The sequence below is a fragment of the Ictidomys tridecemlineatus genome, unplaced genomic scaffold (assembly GCF_052094955.1).
Source record: "Ictidomys tridecemlineatus isolate mIctTri1 unplaced genomic scaffold, mIctTri1.hap1 Scaffold_97, whole genome shotgun sequence".
Lineage (NCBI taxonomy): Eukaryota > Metazoa > Chordata > Mammalia > Rodentia > Sciuridae > Ictidomys > Ictidomys tridecemlineatus.
This window is the reverse complement of record NW_027526179.1, coordinates 875,905-893,482: the sequence shown is the minus strand read 5'-3', so window position 1 is coordinate 893,482 and position 17,578 is coordinate 875,905. Positions and strand designations below refer to the sequence as shown.

The window sequence follows — 17,578 nt, the reverse complement described above, 5'->3', positions numbered from 1 at the left end:
GTAAATTTTTAGGTTTCTTAAACTTGTAATGACCCTTTGTATTGGTGTTTGATGTGTGTTTTATGTATGTTAGAAGTAGATACAGTGACTTTTAATGTCTATTATCTTTTTTACCTCCTGAAAATTTTACTATTCCTAGGTTGCTAGCATGGATAATAGAGTAGATGATGATGGTTCCAACTCTGAGATAGGAGATAAAGAGGAGGAACAAATTGTGGATAGGGAGATGATGATAAGTTTTAATTTGGGGCAGATTAACTTTGAATATTGATGTAATGCAGATGTATTACATTTGAAGAGTATTTCTATGCTAATGATTTAATCATGCATTAAGTAACTGAGTAGATAATTTGAAGAATGGTAATGTGAATCAGTATGTTTTCATTTCTGTTTTTCTTTGCAAAGAATTAAATGATTCCATTTTCGGAAAAGAAAGTGTTTTGAGAAGGGGGGAATATCAAGCTACAACACTTTAATGTATTTCCCATCTGTGAAATAAGCTTAAATTGAAATATCATTTTGGATGAGAGGGGTTCTTGGGATTGAACTCTGGGGCACTCTACTGAGCCACATCGCCAACCCCCTATATTTAGAGACCAAGTCTCACTTAGTTGCTTAGTGTCTCACTCTTGCTGAGGCTGGCTTTGAACTTGGAATCCTTCTATCTCAGCCTCCTGAGCCACTGGGATTACAGGTGTGCACCACTGCACCCAGCAAAATATCATTGTTCTTATATTTTTCTTAAATTCTAATAATTTTTATACTCTTATTGCTAATAAGCATAGATTGCTTTTTAAAAGCATAATAGTTATGCTAAGAAGTATTTCCTCATAGTACCACATAACATGTCTTTGCTTTTAGTAGATTGAGTAATTGAATTTCATTTAGTGATTGTAATAATCTTGTGTATTTCCCCCTTTTAGTCAATGAACAGCAAATTTTCAAAAAGGTGAACAATTTCATGAAAGAAAATGAAGAACTAATGCAGAAATTGTCAAATTATGAACAGAAGGTATAATTATTTTTTTCTTTCTTTCTCCCTTGGTTCTAGCTTGAATCATTCCTACCTGTTTTAATTTAAAAATCATATTTTAAAATTTTTGTTTCATTATTTCCTACAAATCATCCAAATTCTAAACAGTCATATGTATTAAGTACTGCTTTCTTCTGGAAAGGGTCACTTGTCTGGAAGTAACTTGTATGGTAGCACTATAATTTGTGTATCTTAATTCTGAATGCTTTATTTACATAGATGAAGGAATCAAAGAAACAGGTCCAAGAGACCATGAAACAAAATATGATTCTTTCTGATGAAGCAACTAATTATAAGGTAAAAATCCCTTCTTTGGGGGGAATTACATTCTAAACTCAAAAGTAAATGTAATGAGTGAGTAATCTTGACACCTTTTTTTTCCAGGATAAAATGAAGCTTCTTGAAAAAGCTAAAGAACTTCTGGATGAGGGAGCTAAAAGTCTTCATGTTATGTTAGAATCTGAGAGAGAACAGAAAGCTAAGAATCAGGACTTGGTAAGAGTTTTGCTGCTAAGTATTACTGCAATTTGGCTTTTGAAATATTTTGTAAAATTGGTTAAGTTGAACTTAGTCCAGCTGTTAACTAAAGTAAGATTAGGAGTCAAGGAAGTTGAACCCACTTCTGCCCATTTTGTGGAACTTTTAAGTACTGATACAACAACTTAAAAAATTTTTACTTACATATTTCATTTTCAATTTCTATAAGTTTCTGTAATTACATAAAAGTTGCAAAAGATGGTAGAGAGTGTGTTCTGAAATATCCTACCCCCAAGTAAGCTTGATCACCTAGCTGAGGTAGTATTTATCAGATTTCTCCACTGTAAAAATTCTTTCCAATCCTTTTCATATTGTATTCTTTGGAAGTTACCATGCACAGCCCACAGTTAAAGTATGAAGAGTTACAAGCTCAGGATGCAGCTCATGGTAGAGCACTTGCCTAGCATGCATGAGGCCCAGGATTCAATCCCAGGCATTGCAAACAAAGATTGCAGATTTATGTCCACTTCCTTAAGGAGCAAGTATCTTTATAATTTTTTTGGAATTCTTCTGTATGTGAGATTAGTCTATTCTTCCTTAAATTTTATCATTTTTTACTTATGATAAGAAAATTTTAAAAATGATCTTGGGAAATTTTTTTCTCTATCACTAGAAAAAAAATTACTAATTTGAACTGGTTTACTTGAAACAGTAATTAATTAGTTAATTTTCTATGCTTTAAAACATTTTATTTACTTATTGCATTATGATTTTCTATACTTTGAACTTTTTTTCTGGTTATCTCATAAACAGTAAGGTTGTGGATGCCATGAAATATTTATGACTTCATTTTCCCTCATCTCTTTCAGTTTTTGATTTTTTGCTTAGTCCAAAGCTGGATCCCCTGCATTTACCTGAAATGTAATGGGATGGCTTGACAAAAATTTTGTTGTGTTTATCTTTTTTAGTATATATATGTATGTGTACGTACACACACACACACACACACACACACACACACACACACACACACACATATATCAGTATTTCTACTGAAATCCTAATGCATATTTTGTGTTCTGTTTTCACCTGGCAGATAATGGAAAATAAGAAATCTATAGAGAAGCTTAAAGATGTCATTTCAGTAAATACTTCTGAAAGTTCAGAGGTAAAGCTGCCAACTATTGCTAACGGATATTAGTACTACATCTTAGTTTTGTTGCGGACCAAAAATTTGAGGTGTGCTAAAATGTGCAAAAAATGAGAACTATATGATGTCTTGTTTGGGAAAGTATAACTTTGTTTCTTCTTTGGAATTAATTCACTAACTGTAGTGTTTTTCATTAGCTTCAAATTCTCCTTACTGAAGCTAAGCTTCGTGAAGAGAAGGTGAAGTTGAAATGCTGTCAGCTTCAGAAAGAAAATACCATGCTTAAGAAGGAGAAAGAGCAGGTAAAGAAAATTTGATGTCATACATAATGTAAACTAGAGAAGTGAATATCATTATCTTGTATCTTTCTTGGATCTGTTTCTGAGGTAAGGAATTTTCATGTAGGACCTTTTCTAGATATGCAAAGTTTAAACAATGCTCCCCAAATTGAGTGCATATATATGGTCTCCATCTGTTTTGGATTTTTGGATTATTGCTTTTCTTATCAAATGTCAATCAGTTATTAACTTGCATAGCCTCAAAGAAACTTTTTAAACCAGAAAATTAAGTATTTTATGATCCTCTTTTGAATAGTTACTGATTCACCGGCCAAGGGAAGATTACATGATAAGGAATCTAAATTTAGGAGACAGTCATATGTGCCCAGCCATTCCTCCTGGAGATAAATTATTTGAATTGGCAGCAATTTTCTGGGGAATGCAATAAACAGGCTCAACTTCCTGATAGCTCTGATGTTCTTACTGCAGCTGTGAGAGTTGGGGCCACTCTGCCCTCTTCCTTAACCAAGGTCTCAACCCCCTCGATTGAGGCAGGCCACCGAGGAGTATGGCTCTCTATTTCTTTGTCTAAGTCTTGTAGTCCTGATATATCCAGTGCAGAAACCCCTCCCTAACCCATAGGAATTCATGTGTTTTGACTTTTCAGTTGCAGCAGGAAGTAAAAGACTGGAGTACATCACACACTGAGCTCAGTGAACAAATGAAATCATTTGAGAAGACCCAGAAAGATTTACAAGTAGCTCTTAGTCAAAAAGATGATACTATTAATGTAAGTTTATACTCCAAATACATGTTTCATCTCATGAATTCTCCTGAAATTTTCTGAATTAAAATCGAGAGTCTTCCAACCTTTTGCTTCTTTTCTAGGCTTTGACTAATCACATTACACAGTTGAATCGGTTTCAATGTGAATCTGAATCTGAGGATCAAAGTCGAGATGAGTCAGATGAATTAACCAATGGAGAGTTAGCAGGTAAGATCAGTCTCAGGGAGGTTGAATCCTTTTTTGCTTTCCTGTCTTTAATTAAGTATACAGATGCCACTTTTCAGCTGGCTTAATTTTTTCTTAAGCTTCAGGGTTGTAGACACATATCACTGGATCTATAGATATGTCTGTTGCATTGGCAGAGGTGGGTTGTTGGGGTATAATGTAGCAATAGGCATGTGAAGAACACTGACTTTTTCTATCCTATTGAAAACTAGTAAGTACACTGCAGCTACAATAGTCATATCCTATACCTCTAAGTATTGAACATTCTACAGTAAGAGAAATTTATTTCTTAACTTATGCAGATGATACTTGATTTTGATACTCATCATCTCTATGGCTCTGTGGTTTTAAGGTCCACAGTCAGTCCGGAGGCAGTTGGAACCATAAACTAAGGCTGTGAGAACAGAGGCTAGAGACTATCAGAAAGCTAGAGAGGGAGTGTAACAGTGTTTACTGATGAGGAAAATATTTCCAGATGTTTTCTCCCAAGTTGGATATTGCTTACATAGCAAGTATTTCAAACCACACCTGGTAGTAGATTCAGGGAGAAAATAGAGGATTGAATCTTTCTAAACAAGACACTTATTGCCCAGGTGAAGATAGATCTGAGAGAGAAGAAAAGCTTTTATCTTACAAGAATAGCATAGATAACATTTTAGTTGTGCAAACTAGAAATTCACCTTTTTTTTAAGACAGACACAGTACTTTTATTTATTTTTATGCTGAGGATCAAACTCAGTGCCTCACACATGCTAGGTGAGCACTCTACCACTGAGCCACAACCCCAGTCTGAAATTCACCTCTCTCTTTTTTTTTTTTTAAATCTATGCTTGCAATTCTCTTAAAAGTCATTAGTCTAATCAGTATAATTATTTAATTGATTTTTTTCTTCCAGTGTTTGAATACAATCATTCTTTAGTTTAGGGAAGTTAGGAGAATATAGAGTTAAAGTAAGGAAAGAAAAAGCTAAAGTCTTTTGTTTTTTAGGTGATTGGAACGAGAAGATCAAAGATCAAATTAAGCAGATGATGGATGTCTCTCAGGTATAGTTCTTTCTAAGAGTCCCATAGTACCTGTGAATTCTTCCTGTGCCTCACTTTTAAGAATACCTCTCTTTTCTGCAATTTTTAGACAAAAACTACAATATCAGTAGTTGAAGAGGATCTAAAACTTTTACAACTTAAGCTAAGAGCCTCGATGTCCACAAAATGTAATCTAGAAGGTGGGTTCTTCTTGAGAAGAAATTGCCATGTTGGAAAGACTTAAAAATTTATTGGAAAGATAAAGAATGGCTTCTTGCTTTCATGCTTTTTACTTTTCTTGGCACTACTCCCTCAAACAAGTTCTTAAGTCCTTGTACACATATAGAGATAAGCTGTTTTATCCTTTACAGACCAAATAAAGAAATTAGAAAGTGACTGCAATTCACTACGGTCTTCTAAAGTTGGACTGGAAGAGGAATGCAAAACTCTTAGGCAGAAAGTGGAGATTTTAAATGAACTCTACCAGCAAAATGAGATGGCACTAAAAAAGTAAGATTTCCATTGTTTCTTATTGTTATCATTGTGTGAACTAACAGATAATTTTATCTAGTAGAGATTTGTCTTTTTTCCTTTGTGTTTTGTTTCCTATAAGTTGCATTTTTCTTTCCATCATCAGTCTTAAGAGTCCTGAGGTAGTTGGAACCATAAACTAAGGCTGTGAGGACATCGTAATCAATTGTCAAATTCATATGAAGGCAAGAAGTGGTAAACTGGTATTAACAGTCACTGATGTGGAAATACCTCTCAAAGATCTAGACGCTTTCTATGATCCCACTATTTATTTTAATTTCCTTTCATTGTGATCAGTTATGTAATTCTAATATTTTGAACTTGTATCTCTAACTCTAGACCTTTAAAAATACTGAGTGTTTTGGAATAACATGTTTTAGTAGAATAAAAACTTCAAAAAGGAATAATATTTACTTATTGATGGTACAAGTTTTGGACTTGAGTATCTCAGATGTTCACACTAAAAATTGAACTGTGGCAAGGATTTTAGGAGTTACGATTACAGAAGTACTTGTTTGTAGTATATATTTATATATTAATCTTCTCAGTGTGGAGCTAGTTATTTTTTGGAAGTTCATTTGAAGTTTTTAATCCACAAAAATACTTGAATTCTCTAAAAATAGTTTTTTTTGTGTCAGATTTTATTTGTTTGCACCTGATTTATTAACAAGATATATATATATACAGACCTTCTTATAGACCTAACTATTTTTAGGTATTTTGACTTCTGTTGCCTAATTAATGCATTAAATATTGAAACCTTTCCATTAACTTTTCTAAAATTCTGTGATCTCCAAGCGACCTTTTTAGAATCTCAAATTTTTGTTCAGGCCAGTTCTAAATGCCTGGCCTGTTTCAAAGAAACATTTCTCATTTTATCACTTTTTTTTCAAAAGAACACTTGTTTTCTCTGTCCCTACTAGTAATATGAATGACCTAAATGGCAATTAATTTTCTTTGTAATGCAGTTAAATTGTAGCACTATTTTCCTCAACTCCTCCAAAATTCATTCAGTCATCATCTGTGGTTTGTACTCTTTTTTTCTCATCCCCAGGTACTATGTTAGTTCATGCCTGTGTCATCTTTTCTGTTTCTAACCTAGGTCATCTGTCTTCATTCTCCATTATTTATATTTTTATATAATTTATTTCAAATTCTTAGTAATTTTCTCTATAGCCGCTTGAGTGGACTTTCTAAAATATAAGTCTGTCCATGTCAATATGTGCCTGTGGTTTATGAAGAATTTGCTTTCTATTTGATGACCTGTTCTTTTTTTCTTCCTTGTATCTTTTTAATAGTTTAAATATTTTTAATTATTTTCCTCATCACCTGTATAAGCTTGATGTAATCATAAATTATAATGGAATTATAATTATATAATTATAATTATAATTTTATTCATCTTCTCATAATTTAAAGGCCTTGGTATGTATTCTGGATTTAATAAAAACCTGACATAGATTAATAGGTTTATTACTTGTTTTTATGGGCTTTAAGTAGCTCCTGAATCAGATAACTGTTGTGGCATCGTATGTTAGTACTTCATATACTGTGAACTCCACAAGACATTCATTCAATTTATACACATATTTAAAGTTTCTGTAGTTCTGCATTCTACACTGTTGGTTTCTTATTTGAAATTATTTTCATTCTATTTGAACATTGTCCTTTAATGATAGATTTGATTAGTGTATCAAAGTAGTACAAGGATAAACAGAGAATAGTATTTTATCCACTAAATATTGCTACCTTTATAATCTGTATTAGGTTGACATGAACTTCATGATTAGAGTTAAAACCAGTTTCCATTTTTAAAGGATCTTTCTTTTGACTACTGAATTTTGACTGTTACTTAGTTTTAGCAATTTGAAAATATCCAATTAATTACCATCTTTTTTAATTTTTTTTCTTTAAGGAGTCCATTATCATTGTTGTTTGGTCTTATCTCCCTCCCCTAGTTCCTGTAGTCATTTCTCTCTTTTTTTAACAGTTGTATTGGGAAGTGCCTAGGTGTAGTTTTCCCCACCCCACCCACTTTTTCCTCTTGCAGTTATGTTGCTTGGGAACATTAAACATTTCTTGAATTTTCGAGTCTTTTTCTAAATGTTGATTTTACCTCATTCTCTCTTCTGATTATAATAATGCATATTAGAATTTGATTTCCCCTGCCTCTTACATTCTGGATTTACTTCTTCTGGATATTTTCTTCTGACCTGTCTTAAAAGCGGTAGGATTTATTTTACTTCCCAAATCTGATGTTAAAATCATTCATTGAGTTTAGGATTTTAAAAAGTTCAGGGTTTAAAATATTATTTTAGTTGTAGATGGACATAATATTTTATTTTATTTTTTATAGGATTTTTTTAAGAGAGAGAGAAAGATAATTTTAATATTTATTTTTTAGTTTTTGGCGGACACAACATCTTTGTTTGTATGTGGTGCTGAGGATTGAACCCGGGCTGCACACATGCCAGACGAGCGCCTTACTGCTTGAGCCACATCCCCAGCCCGACACAATATTTTATTTATTTTATGTGGTGTTGAGGACTGATCCCAGTGCCCCACACATGTGGGGCACGTGCTTCACCACTGAGCCACAACCCCAGTCCTATTTCAGTACTACAGCTCAAACCCAGGACCTTGAGCCATGTGCTCTACTATTGAGCTACCTCCCCAGACTCCTTGCTCTTTCTCATAAGGGACTAGTGTCTTACTGCTTTCCAAGCTATCTTTAATCTCATCATTCTGCCTCTGCCTCCAAGTATCTTCGACTGTATGTAGGTCACCACACCCAACTATTTCTTGGTTTTATAGTTTCTAATCCTTTGACAAAATTCATAATCTTTTTTTTCCTCTTTTGTGGTGCTGGGGTTTGAACTCAGAGCCTTGTGCATGCAAGGCAGCACTCTACCAACTAAACTATATTCCCAGACCTGAAATTCATAATCTTGACTTTACTTTTTTGACTATATAAAGCACAGTGATTTTAAAACATGTGCGGTTAACCCCATTAGGTGGTTTCCTTTTCTGTGGGATTTTTTCTCACAGAATTTTGTCTTATGGAGTGTCTGGTCAGTTTTGATTGGCTAACATTGTTGTGATAATTATACATGAAATTTGAGGACTAAGATGAAGTTATCTTCTTATAGAAAAGTGTTGAGGTTACTTGAGTAAGATTGTCACTTCAAACTTAGTCAGCAATTAAGATAATTCAAAAATGACTTGTCTTTTCAATGTATCAGTATTGTTACTTTTGGATTTTTTGCCTGTTCATCACTTAAGTGTGCAGTACTTTCTAATCTAAACTCAAAGGCTAGGGCTTTTATTAAGGGTCCCTTTATTTGTAGCCCCAAACACTTCTTTTTTCCTCTAAGCCCAGGAATTTGATGAAGGCTTAGTTCAGACTCATTATATCTTTGTGTTATCTTCAATATGTGGGTAAACCTAGGAGAAAAGTACCTTAAAGTGCCAGCTTTACTTGTAATTCTGAGATTCCTTTTTCTAATGGATCTTGGCCACATACATATATCTTCACTGCCTTTTTAGCTTGTATCCTTTCAAACACAATTTTATATTCTTATAAAGATGTTTTGATTGTTCTTAGTGCTCTCAGACTAACTCTTTGGTAATTGGAAACAAAATTCTCTCTGTCCTTCAAGATTCAGTTTTCTCCATATTCCTTCTTAAGCCAGTGGGGAAAATTATTATATTCCTTTAGGCGTCATTTATACCTGAAACAGTGAGCTCTTTTATTCTTTAGCATCTTACAAGGTAACTAGTATATTATAGCCACTCATAAAATACTTGCTGAAGAATTAAATGAGAAGCTATATAAGAATATATAATCCCCTTTTTCTATTTGGTATCAATAATCCTTTTTTACTATAGTTCTTCTGATTTATGGAAAATTAAGTTTCAAGTTAATTATCTTTTGAATTGGAACTATGGCTAAAGTAGTACAAGGATAGCAGAAAATAGTATTTTTAAAATCATTAAATGTGGCTACCTTTGTCTCAGTAGATGAACATCTTGAGTTTCATGATCAGAGTTAAAACTTGTCAGTAGATAATACTCTGATCGTGGGTCAGTTTGGCTTCTTTTTCTGGTTGACAGACATTATCAAAACTCAGATTTGTCTTTTTGCTTAATTGCAATTCTTTTGAAATATATATCTAAAGTGTGAAAAATGTTCTGTGGCTAATTGCATAGCTAAAAGACATATTCTAGAAGATTTTTTCTTTGATTGACTATATCTTTATTATGGTACCAGTCTTGGATTGAGAAAAGAGTTCCTCCATGACAAAGATATACTTAGTGTCCTACCCATGGCAGAAACGAGAAAAGAATTATCCCTTGCTTTATCCTAATATGTTTAATTATGTTAGGTTTATCAGTCCTGATCTTCCACATTGAAGTAAAGTGAGTTTTTATTATCTTACACACAGGAGACTTGCCCTTGGGGCACATGTTGTTTTCAAATTTATTTTATTTACTGGTAAATAGAGAATTAAGAGGAAAAATTAGAAAATGTAAGTGATTTGCCAGAGTTTGATTTACGAAATTGCAGGTTTGAATTCCTATTTTATGTGCCTAAGCATTTTATAGAATTGTGGGAAGTGATATTCACAGAGAGAAACTTTTGATTTGATAACTGGCTTTATTTTAGGAAAGTGAGCCAAGAAGAATATGAGAGACTAGAAAAAGAGCAGCAGCTGTCAGCTGCAGATGAAAAGGTGGTTTCCGCTGTACAGGAAGTTAAAAATTACAAGTGAGTTCAGTTTCTAAAGGAGGGTGTCAATGTCTAATAAACTAGTGGTGGCTTTCTTTTTTAATCTTTTTTTACATTATGTAGATAGAAGAAAATAGCATGGAAGTATAAATAACGAGAGGATATGAATACATTCAATTCACACAGGAGAAAAAATAAATTTCAACTTTACAAATGAAAAATGTTAACAAAAATTTACTTATACCCAATGGGCAAGACCATAGGGAACTTGGTCAATGCAAACAGTTCTGGGGGTTTTGTATGTTGTAGTAATTCTTTAAGAAATCAGTTTGCTGTGTGATGTATCAAGACCCACAAAAGTGTGGCATTTGATAGACCTTGGAAATCTTTTATGGATATAATTTGAAAAAAAGAAAAAAATTTTTAAGGAGGAAGATATTTCTAGCAGAATTACTTGAGAAAACACTGATGAACAGTTAAGGAAATTATAATTTATCATTCAGAATCTCTAGCAATTAAATGATAAAGAAGTTATTAGTATTGGGTCTTTATTTTATTTTATTTATTTATTTATTTATTTTTGGTGCTTTACTACTAAGCTACATCCTTAGACCTTTTTTTTTTTTACTTTGAGACAGGGTCTCAGTTGCATAGGTTCCCACTTAATTGCTGAGACTGACCTCGAACTTGTGATCCTCCTGCCTCAGCTTCCCAATCATTGGGATTACTGGCATGTGGCATTGCACCTGGCCTGTAGTATTAGTTTTGATCACACTGGATTCATATAACTATAGAAATGTTTTTCTTATGTATGATAAAGTCTTTAAAAGTATAGCTGATGGAATAAAGGGAAAATGGTCAGAAATGTTTCAAATGTTATTCAATTGTTGTAATTCTTAGGCGGAGAATTGAAGAGATGGAAGAAGCATTACAGAAAACCAAGCACTCGTTTAAAAACCAGGTAGTAATTAATACTGTCCTGTAGTTGCAGAATTTCTTGATATCTAATACAGACAATTATAGGCTATTATAATGAGTCCCTAAAAACATATTTTTTAATGTATTGTCTTTTTCAGATTGCTATGCATGAGAAGAAAGCTCATGATAATTGGGTAAGATTTTTTCCCCCTTTTCTTTATTTTGTGCATAGCCTACTGCAACTGAATTTGAATATTTTCTCTTTAATAGCTCAAAGCTCGTTCTGCAGAAAGAGCTATAGCTGAAGAGAAAAGGGAAGTTGCTAATTTGAGACAGAAGTATGTGATTTTGGTATCTTCCTGTATGTTTTATAGTGTTTTAAGGTTATGCTAGATATTATCTATGAAGGAATAGATTGCTGTTTCATAATTCAGTCCATTCTTTCTCAATATTCAAGACTATTGGAAATGACCCAAAAGATCGCAGTGCGTCAAGATGAACCCGGGATTGTAAAACCTATGCTGGGAAGACCAGATTTACAAAATCCTCCTCAGAGAGGTAGGGGGCACTTTGTAAAAGGAGCTATTTTATTTCTTGGTGCAGAATGTATGTAAATTACTTTTTATTTCTGTGTGTAATGGTTATGAAATAATCTGAATGATTTGCTAAAGCAGGAGGTGAGGGTTGGTGTCAGGGAGAAGGCTGCCTTAAAGTAGTAAGGTCTTTAGGTCCACTGAGCCATAATGGCTCTTTTGGTCCATCTACCATGAGTGGTGGAGAATGTTCCCCTCCACTGACAGCAGAGCCAGCTGGGAGACCTCCTTCTGCTACTCTTAATCAAAAAGATATGCCTAGAAACGGATTTGGTGAGCATTCACATGTTGCTTTATAGTAAACTACTTCATGGTTTTTTTTTCCCCTTTTGAATATTCTAATGAAAACATTGAATTTGGGCCTGTACAATATATAGAAGATAATTTCTTACTTTATCTTAGTGAATGTTTTCTGGAAAATCTGTTCTAGAATAGAAAACATTTTTTTTTTTCCTGGAGGTCCCTGTATTGTTTTTTTCTTTTAAATTTTACACTGCGAAGTGTAAACCTTTATCTTTAAATTAAATTTCTATGGTGTTCCTTTCCCAAATATTATAAAAGTAGCCTTAAACTTTATGTAGCATACATATTTCCAACATGAAATACTGAATCTTATTTCAAATTCTAAATAGGACTGTAGTCTTGGTAAGATTGGAAGTCAGGTTATACAGACTAAAGAAAAGCCAGCCTACACATACTTTAAGTCTATAGCTTAAAGTTTAGGACCAGTACTTATTAATCTCCTGTTCTATCAACCCAAGGCAGTTCTTTATTTTACTTAAGTCTCTTCATAAATTGTGATTTACATATTGGGCAACCCATTTAAAAAATATTTTTAATTGTAGATGGACATGATATCTTTATTTATTTTTTAAATGTGTGCTGAGAATCAAACCCAGTGCCTCACACATGCTAGGCAAACACTCTACAACTGAGCTATGACACCAACCCCTGGGCAACCCATTTTTCATGTTGCTTTCTAGTTATTGTTGAACCCTGACCTGTCCACCAGTGGTTTATTTCTTCTGAAAAATACATACAAGGGCTCTGATCTTTCTTTCCCAAGGTCAATGGATGGACCTTTACCTCGTACTGGTCTTCTGAGGCATCTGGGAAACCCGTTGCCTCTGGTAAAGGGACCAAGTAATTTCAAAGAATCTGTAATTGTGGATGGAGGATTTTTATTCTTTTCATGTTAGAATAGTCTGAATCCATTCTTTGATCTCTAACAGACTCAGGATGTGGTCCAGCTCACATGAACAGCAGCTCCAGAAGTTCTTCTCCAGCTAAGGTGACGAATGAGGGCAAGGTAAGTTCTGTAGTTACTGTGAATCATGTGGTCATGCAGGAACATGTAGCTTTCCTACAGTACTTGCTCTTTGCTTTATCCTTCTTTGTGTTCTATTTGTACTATCCCATTTGTTTTTTAAAAAGCAAACTGTTCCCCAAGAACCTGAGACCCCCTCAGTCTCCACCCTTACTTCTTTGACTGAGCATCCAGTTGGAGTAAGTACTTAGAGGTTGAGAACTGAATTGGGTTTTATTCTGTGCATTTATGGGAAGGATATTCAGAGCATGACACTGATCTTGTTTGCTTTAAACTGCATGCAATATTGAGCTTACTTTTCTCTTTAACTTGGGAATGTTGCTTAAGTGTGTACAACTATAATGAACTACAGAATGTGAAAAGTTATCACTCTAACTTTATATGGTGTTTTGTGTTGAATGTTCTAAGGCAAAGTAAATTCATTATAAATTATATAATTCATCATTTTTATTTTTGTTTGGAAGAATGTTATTTAAGAATTCCTCCATTTGTGCAAACCCTATTTTGAGTGATTTGAATTAGATTGGTATCAGATTTTCTGTGAAACAATGATCATCTGAAATGACCTCTTGAGCCAGTCCCAAGAAATGGTCTCATTTGTTCACATAAGTGTATTCTCTTGTAACTGTGTTGCTATTATATCTAGTAGGTCTTCTGCAGCTCTATAATAAAATAAATTTTTAATTGTTTAGTTTCAAACCCACTACTCATAGGAAATGATAAATCAATATCTCAAATGGTGTACAGTAAATGAAAGTAAATATTAAAGGCTTGTCTTCCTAATTTGTGTATATAGCACTGTGATGGAAAATACTTCTCAAGTTCCAGTGTATATATATTCCAGGAATATACATCTCTGGAGAAATCTAAGGGCAGCTTAGATAAGACCCCAAACCCCTTTGTAGTAGAAGATTTAAAAGAGAGCAAAGACCCATTGTTAGAGAGGAGTAGAGGTGGAAAAAGCATGGCTTGGAGGCAAACCTGGGATTGAGTTCTTTAATATGCAGTGTGGCCTTCAATAAATTATGATATCCCATTTGCTTTTGTTCCCTCTTATTTAAAACAAGACAGTCTACTTAAAGATCTCAGAGGTTGAATAATATATGAAAGACTTACTGAAGATATAGTAGAATAGTAGCTATTATTACATGAGTAGAGAATGGATTTTTCATTTTATTCTGTTCATTCTTAATATGGAAGTAATGAGCTATTGTGATGAAAGGGAAGTGATGGGGATGGGGGGACTCCCTTTGAAATAGATTGTAGTGAATACAGCATGACATACTGGTCAGAAATCACCTCTGTTAATAACCCCTGCCAGTCCTCTTGCCTTTCCCTTTCCTGTGCAGATATAATCAGTAACAAACTGCTCCCTCTTGTGGCATCCTTCCAACTTCTGTAAGCTGTCAGTGGGAATACACAGGAGGGGTGGGTAGAGTTTTGTTGCACTGATGGTGTTCTCTGGACAGGTTTTGGGTTTTAGCTTTTATAGGTATTGGTACTTTGTCTTAATACATAGGAATTTTAAAACTTTTAACTGCTTTCAAATCTTAAATTGCAGGTTCATATGGCTATGAAAGGGCCCCCTCCTTTCTCAGGGGTACCCTTCATGGGACCCCCGATGGGACGGCCTCCACCACCTCCCATTTGGTATGGACCGCCACTTCAGCTCAGTGGGCCTTTTGGGCCTCAGCCAATTCCTCCACCATTTGGTATGATGATCTGAACAGTAGTGATTGACTTATAAATCACATTCATCTTCCACTTCTATTGCTTGCTAAAACAGTTGGTTGCTATCTCAGATCTTAACAATGAAAGGATAAAGCTGAGTACATTTTAACTTTTTCTCCAGTTTTCTGGGACATATGGGACACTACATAATCTTATACTGAGATAGGCAATAGCTATCTCTCATAGACAAGGATAAGGGGCTATATACAGAAAAGCCAGAAATATTACTTCTGCAGATGTTTGTTGAAAATCTGTTGATATGCACTGCAATAGATGGAAAGGTGGATGAGACGCATGCCATAACTTAAAATTTTGTCACAGATATGAAAATCCTATAACATAAAGTTTGTAATCACCCATAATGGAAGCATAAGCAGTAGGTTATAGAATATAGAAAAGGAAAAGTCAAACCCTCCTTACCTTGAAAAAAGTCAGAGGGAAGTGTTAAAGAGGATTTAACAGTTACCTAATAAATGTTCCTGGTTTAATTAGGTGGCTGTGGAAGGCCTTTTCCAGGAGGGCATGCGTGCACCTTGATTCTGATGGCATGTGTAAAGTCCATGCTGAAATACTTCATGAATTTTTAATGGATACAGTAATAGATAGTGAGATTTCCTTTTATCAAAATTTCTTTGATGTAGTAAAGTTCTTATTTCATAATCTATCATCTTGTCATGGTAATACTTCCAAATATAAATGGAGCTCTTGTGAGATAGAAATAATTCTGCAATTATATAGTAGGGAAAGAAAAAAGACAAGCCTGGAGCTAGGTAGAGCCATGTTAAATCCTTAATATGTTGCTTCATGGCTGGTTGGTCAAAGGCTATAACCTAAACTTGTTCCATCTCAGTTTGCCTCATCTGGCAAGTCAGGATGTTCACCAGCTGATGTTCTAGGCTTGGGAGAAATTAAAGACTATATTAACATACTTGAAATCACCCTAGTTCAGAAATTTCTGGTATTTACATAACTTCCTTTTTATTTTCCAGGTCCTGGTATGCATCCACCAATAGGCTTCAGAGAATATGCACCAGGTGTTACACCTGGAAAATGGGATTTGCCTTTTGACCCTCGTGATTTTTTTCCAGGATCTGCACCAGCACCATTTAGACCTTTAGGCTCATTTGGCCCAAGAGAGTACTTCATTCCTGGTGCCCCATTACCACCTCCAACTCATGGTCCCCAAGACTATGGGCCACCACCTGCTGCAAAAGACTTAATGCCTTCAGGCTTTAAAGATGAAACTCCACCTAATTCTCAAGAGTAGTGAGGGCTGTTCACAGGCCTTAAAAACAGGGCCCATAAAATTAACCTCTGACACTTAGTCAGAGTTAAAGGATTATTGGCTTCAAAATATAAAAGTTTATTTTAAATGGTTTATGTTTTCAGAATGAAGCTGCCTTGGTGCAGTATACATTTTGAGCCAAAATATTTTCCCCCTAAATATCCCCCACTTAAGCTAGAGTATCCTTCCAATTTAAAAATGTGCAATAAGGAATGCCTTTGTTTTAGTTAATGTAGCATATACAATTGCTAAATGATTTAGAATGTCATAATTATGGACATTTCCTGTGGAAATGCTTTAAGAACATGTATTTCCATTATCCTATTATTAGTGTATTCCAGTTCATAACAGAGAAATGGTGTTTTATAAGCTTGATATTTTTTCTCTTTCAATATCTGGTCGCAGAGACTGTTGGGCTAAAAATGTTTACTCAAAGATCATAAACATCATTTTCCTTCTTGCTGAAGTTCTTTGTTATAATAGTTCATAAAAATTGTTTATTAATATTTCCCAAGTGTCTGTTGATTCATTGGATCGTCATGAGATTTTGTGCCATTGGGGAAGCATGTAAACGCACTCTCAGAACTGAAGATAGTGACTTGGCAGCATATTCCCTGTTGCTCACTGTTAAGGAGGCTGGACCTTGGTCAACTGTGGACTTCTACAGAGGATTTCTTTTACTTGTGAGAAGTCTTGTGGCTCTATTTTTGTAGCACATTCATGTACTTTTTTCTAACCACTGTCCATGTGAGAATGCTTTTCTGAGAATGAGTTTACATTAGTAGCAAGAGCTACTGCTTTTGCCATTATTGCATTTTAACAGTAAAATATAAGGTGGTATGTTGTGTCTATAAAAAATAAGGAAATTTCTTTTTAAAAATGTACACAACACACTCTTCTCTTTTTCATACCTTCCCACTGATTTTCAAGGAATATGATAAAAAAATTAGAAAAGTATAATCCTCTAAGAATGAATGAAACTCTAAGGCTTATAATGTCTTTACTCAGCAACTACGGGCTGAATTAAATTCTTTTTTTTGATAGATACTCAAACATATTTTATTTAAAAAACAATTAAAGCAAGTCCTGGATCTGTAACTACTGTCTTTAAAACAATGTTTCTAAGAACTAGCTCTCCAGAACTGTAATTTTAATTACGGCAATTTTAACAGTACATTTTAAGAGGTTTAAGATTTAAATAAAATTATAAAAGCCTGATACTTTTGTTTACTGCTAGACCATATTCTTCCATTCTTTTAAATTCTAGAAAGTAATAGGATTGTTGAAACCTAGAACATAACATATCATTGTTTTTTTATGTCCCCTAAGTATTCTCAAAATAGGGGCAAAAGCTTCAGTGTGAAACAAAATCTCTGTGAAACAAAATCTCTAAACTACTGAAGATAACTCAGAATAAAAATGAATTCTTCCTAAAGGACTCAAATTCTATCTACATAACCTCCATTTAATATTAGAAGCAGCAGCTGTGTGT

At 34.2% G+C, this 17,578-nt stretch overlaps 1 protein-coding gene across 1 annotated transcript in view; it reads left to right on the top strand.

The window, feature by feature from the left end:
* LOC144374953 (transport and Golgi organization protein 1 homolog) overlaps positions 1 to 17,521 on the top strand; it is a 52,441-nt gene extending 34,920 nt beyond the window's left edge. Inside the window, exons 8-25 of the mRNA XM_078037679.1 lie at positions 924 to 1,012; positions 1,253 to 1,330; positions 1,418 to 1,528; positions 2,607 to 2,678; positions 2,858 to 2,962; positions 3,606 to 3,728; positions 3,827 to 3,932; positions 4,938 to 4,993; positions 5,082 to 5,172; positions 5,344 to 5,482; positions 10,170 to 10,271; positions 11,133 to 11,193; positions 11,309 to 11,344; positions 11,421 to 11,488; positions 11,608 to 11,708; positions 12,976 to 13,052; positions 14,632 to 14,782; positions 15,791 to 17,521. Of these exons, the coding sequence (XP_077893805.1) occupies positions 924 to 1,012; positions 1,253 to 1,330; positions 1,418 to 1,528; positions 2,607 to 2,678; positions 2,858 to 2,962; positions 3,606 to 3,728; positions 3,827 to 3,932; positions 4,938 to 4,993; positions 5,082 to 5,172; positions 5,344 to 5,482; positions 10,170 to 10,271; positions 11,133 to 11,193; positions 11,309 to 11,344; positions 11,421 to 11,488; positions 11,608 to 11,708; positions 12,976 to 13,052; positions 14,632 to 14,782; positions 15,791 to 16,068 (1,844 nt within the window). The 3' untranslated portion in view covers positions 16,069 to 17,521. The remainder of the gene's footprint in view (positions 1 to 923; positions 1,013 to 1,252; positions 1,331 to 1,417; positions 1,529 to 2,606; positions 2,679 to 2,857; positions 2,963 to 3,605; positions 3,729 to 3,826; positions 3,933 to 4,937; positions 4,994 to 5,081; positions 5,173 to 5,343; positions 5,483 to 10,169; positions 10,272 to 11,132; positions 11,194 to 11,308; positions 11,345 to 11,420; positions 11,489 to 11,607; positions 11,709 to 12,975; positions 13,053 to 14,631; positions 14,783 to 15,790) is intronic.
* The last annotated feature ends 57 nt before the right edge of the window (positions 17,522 to 17,578 follow it).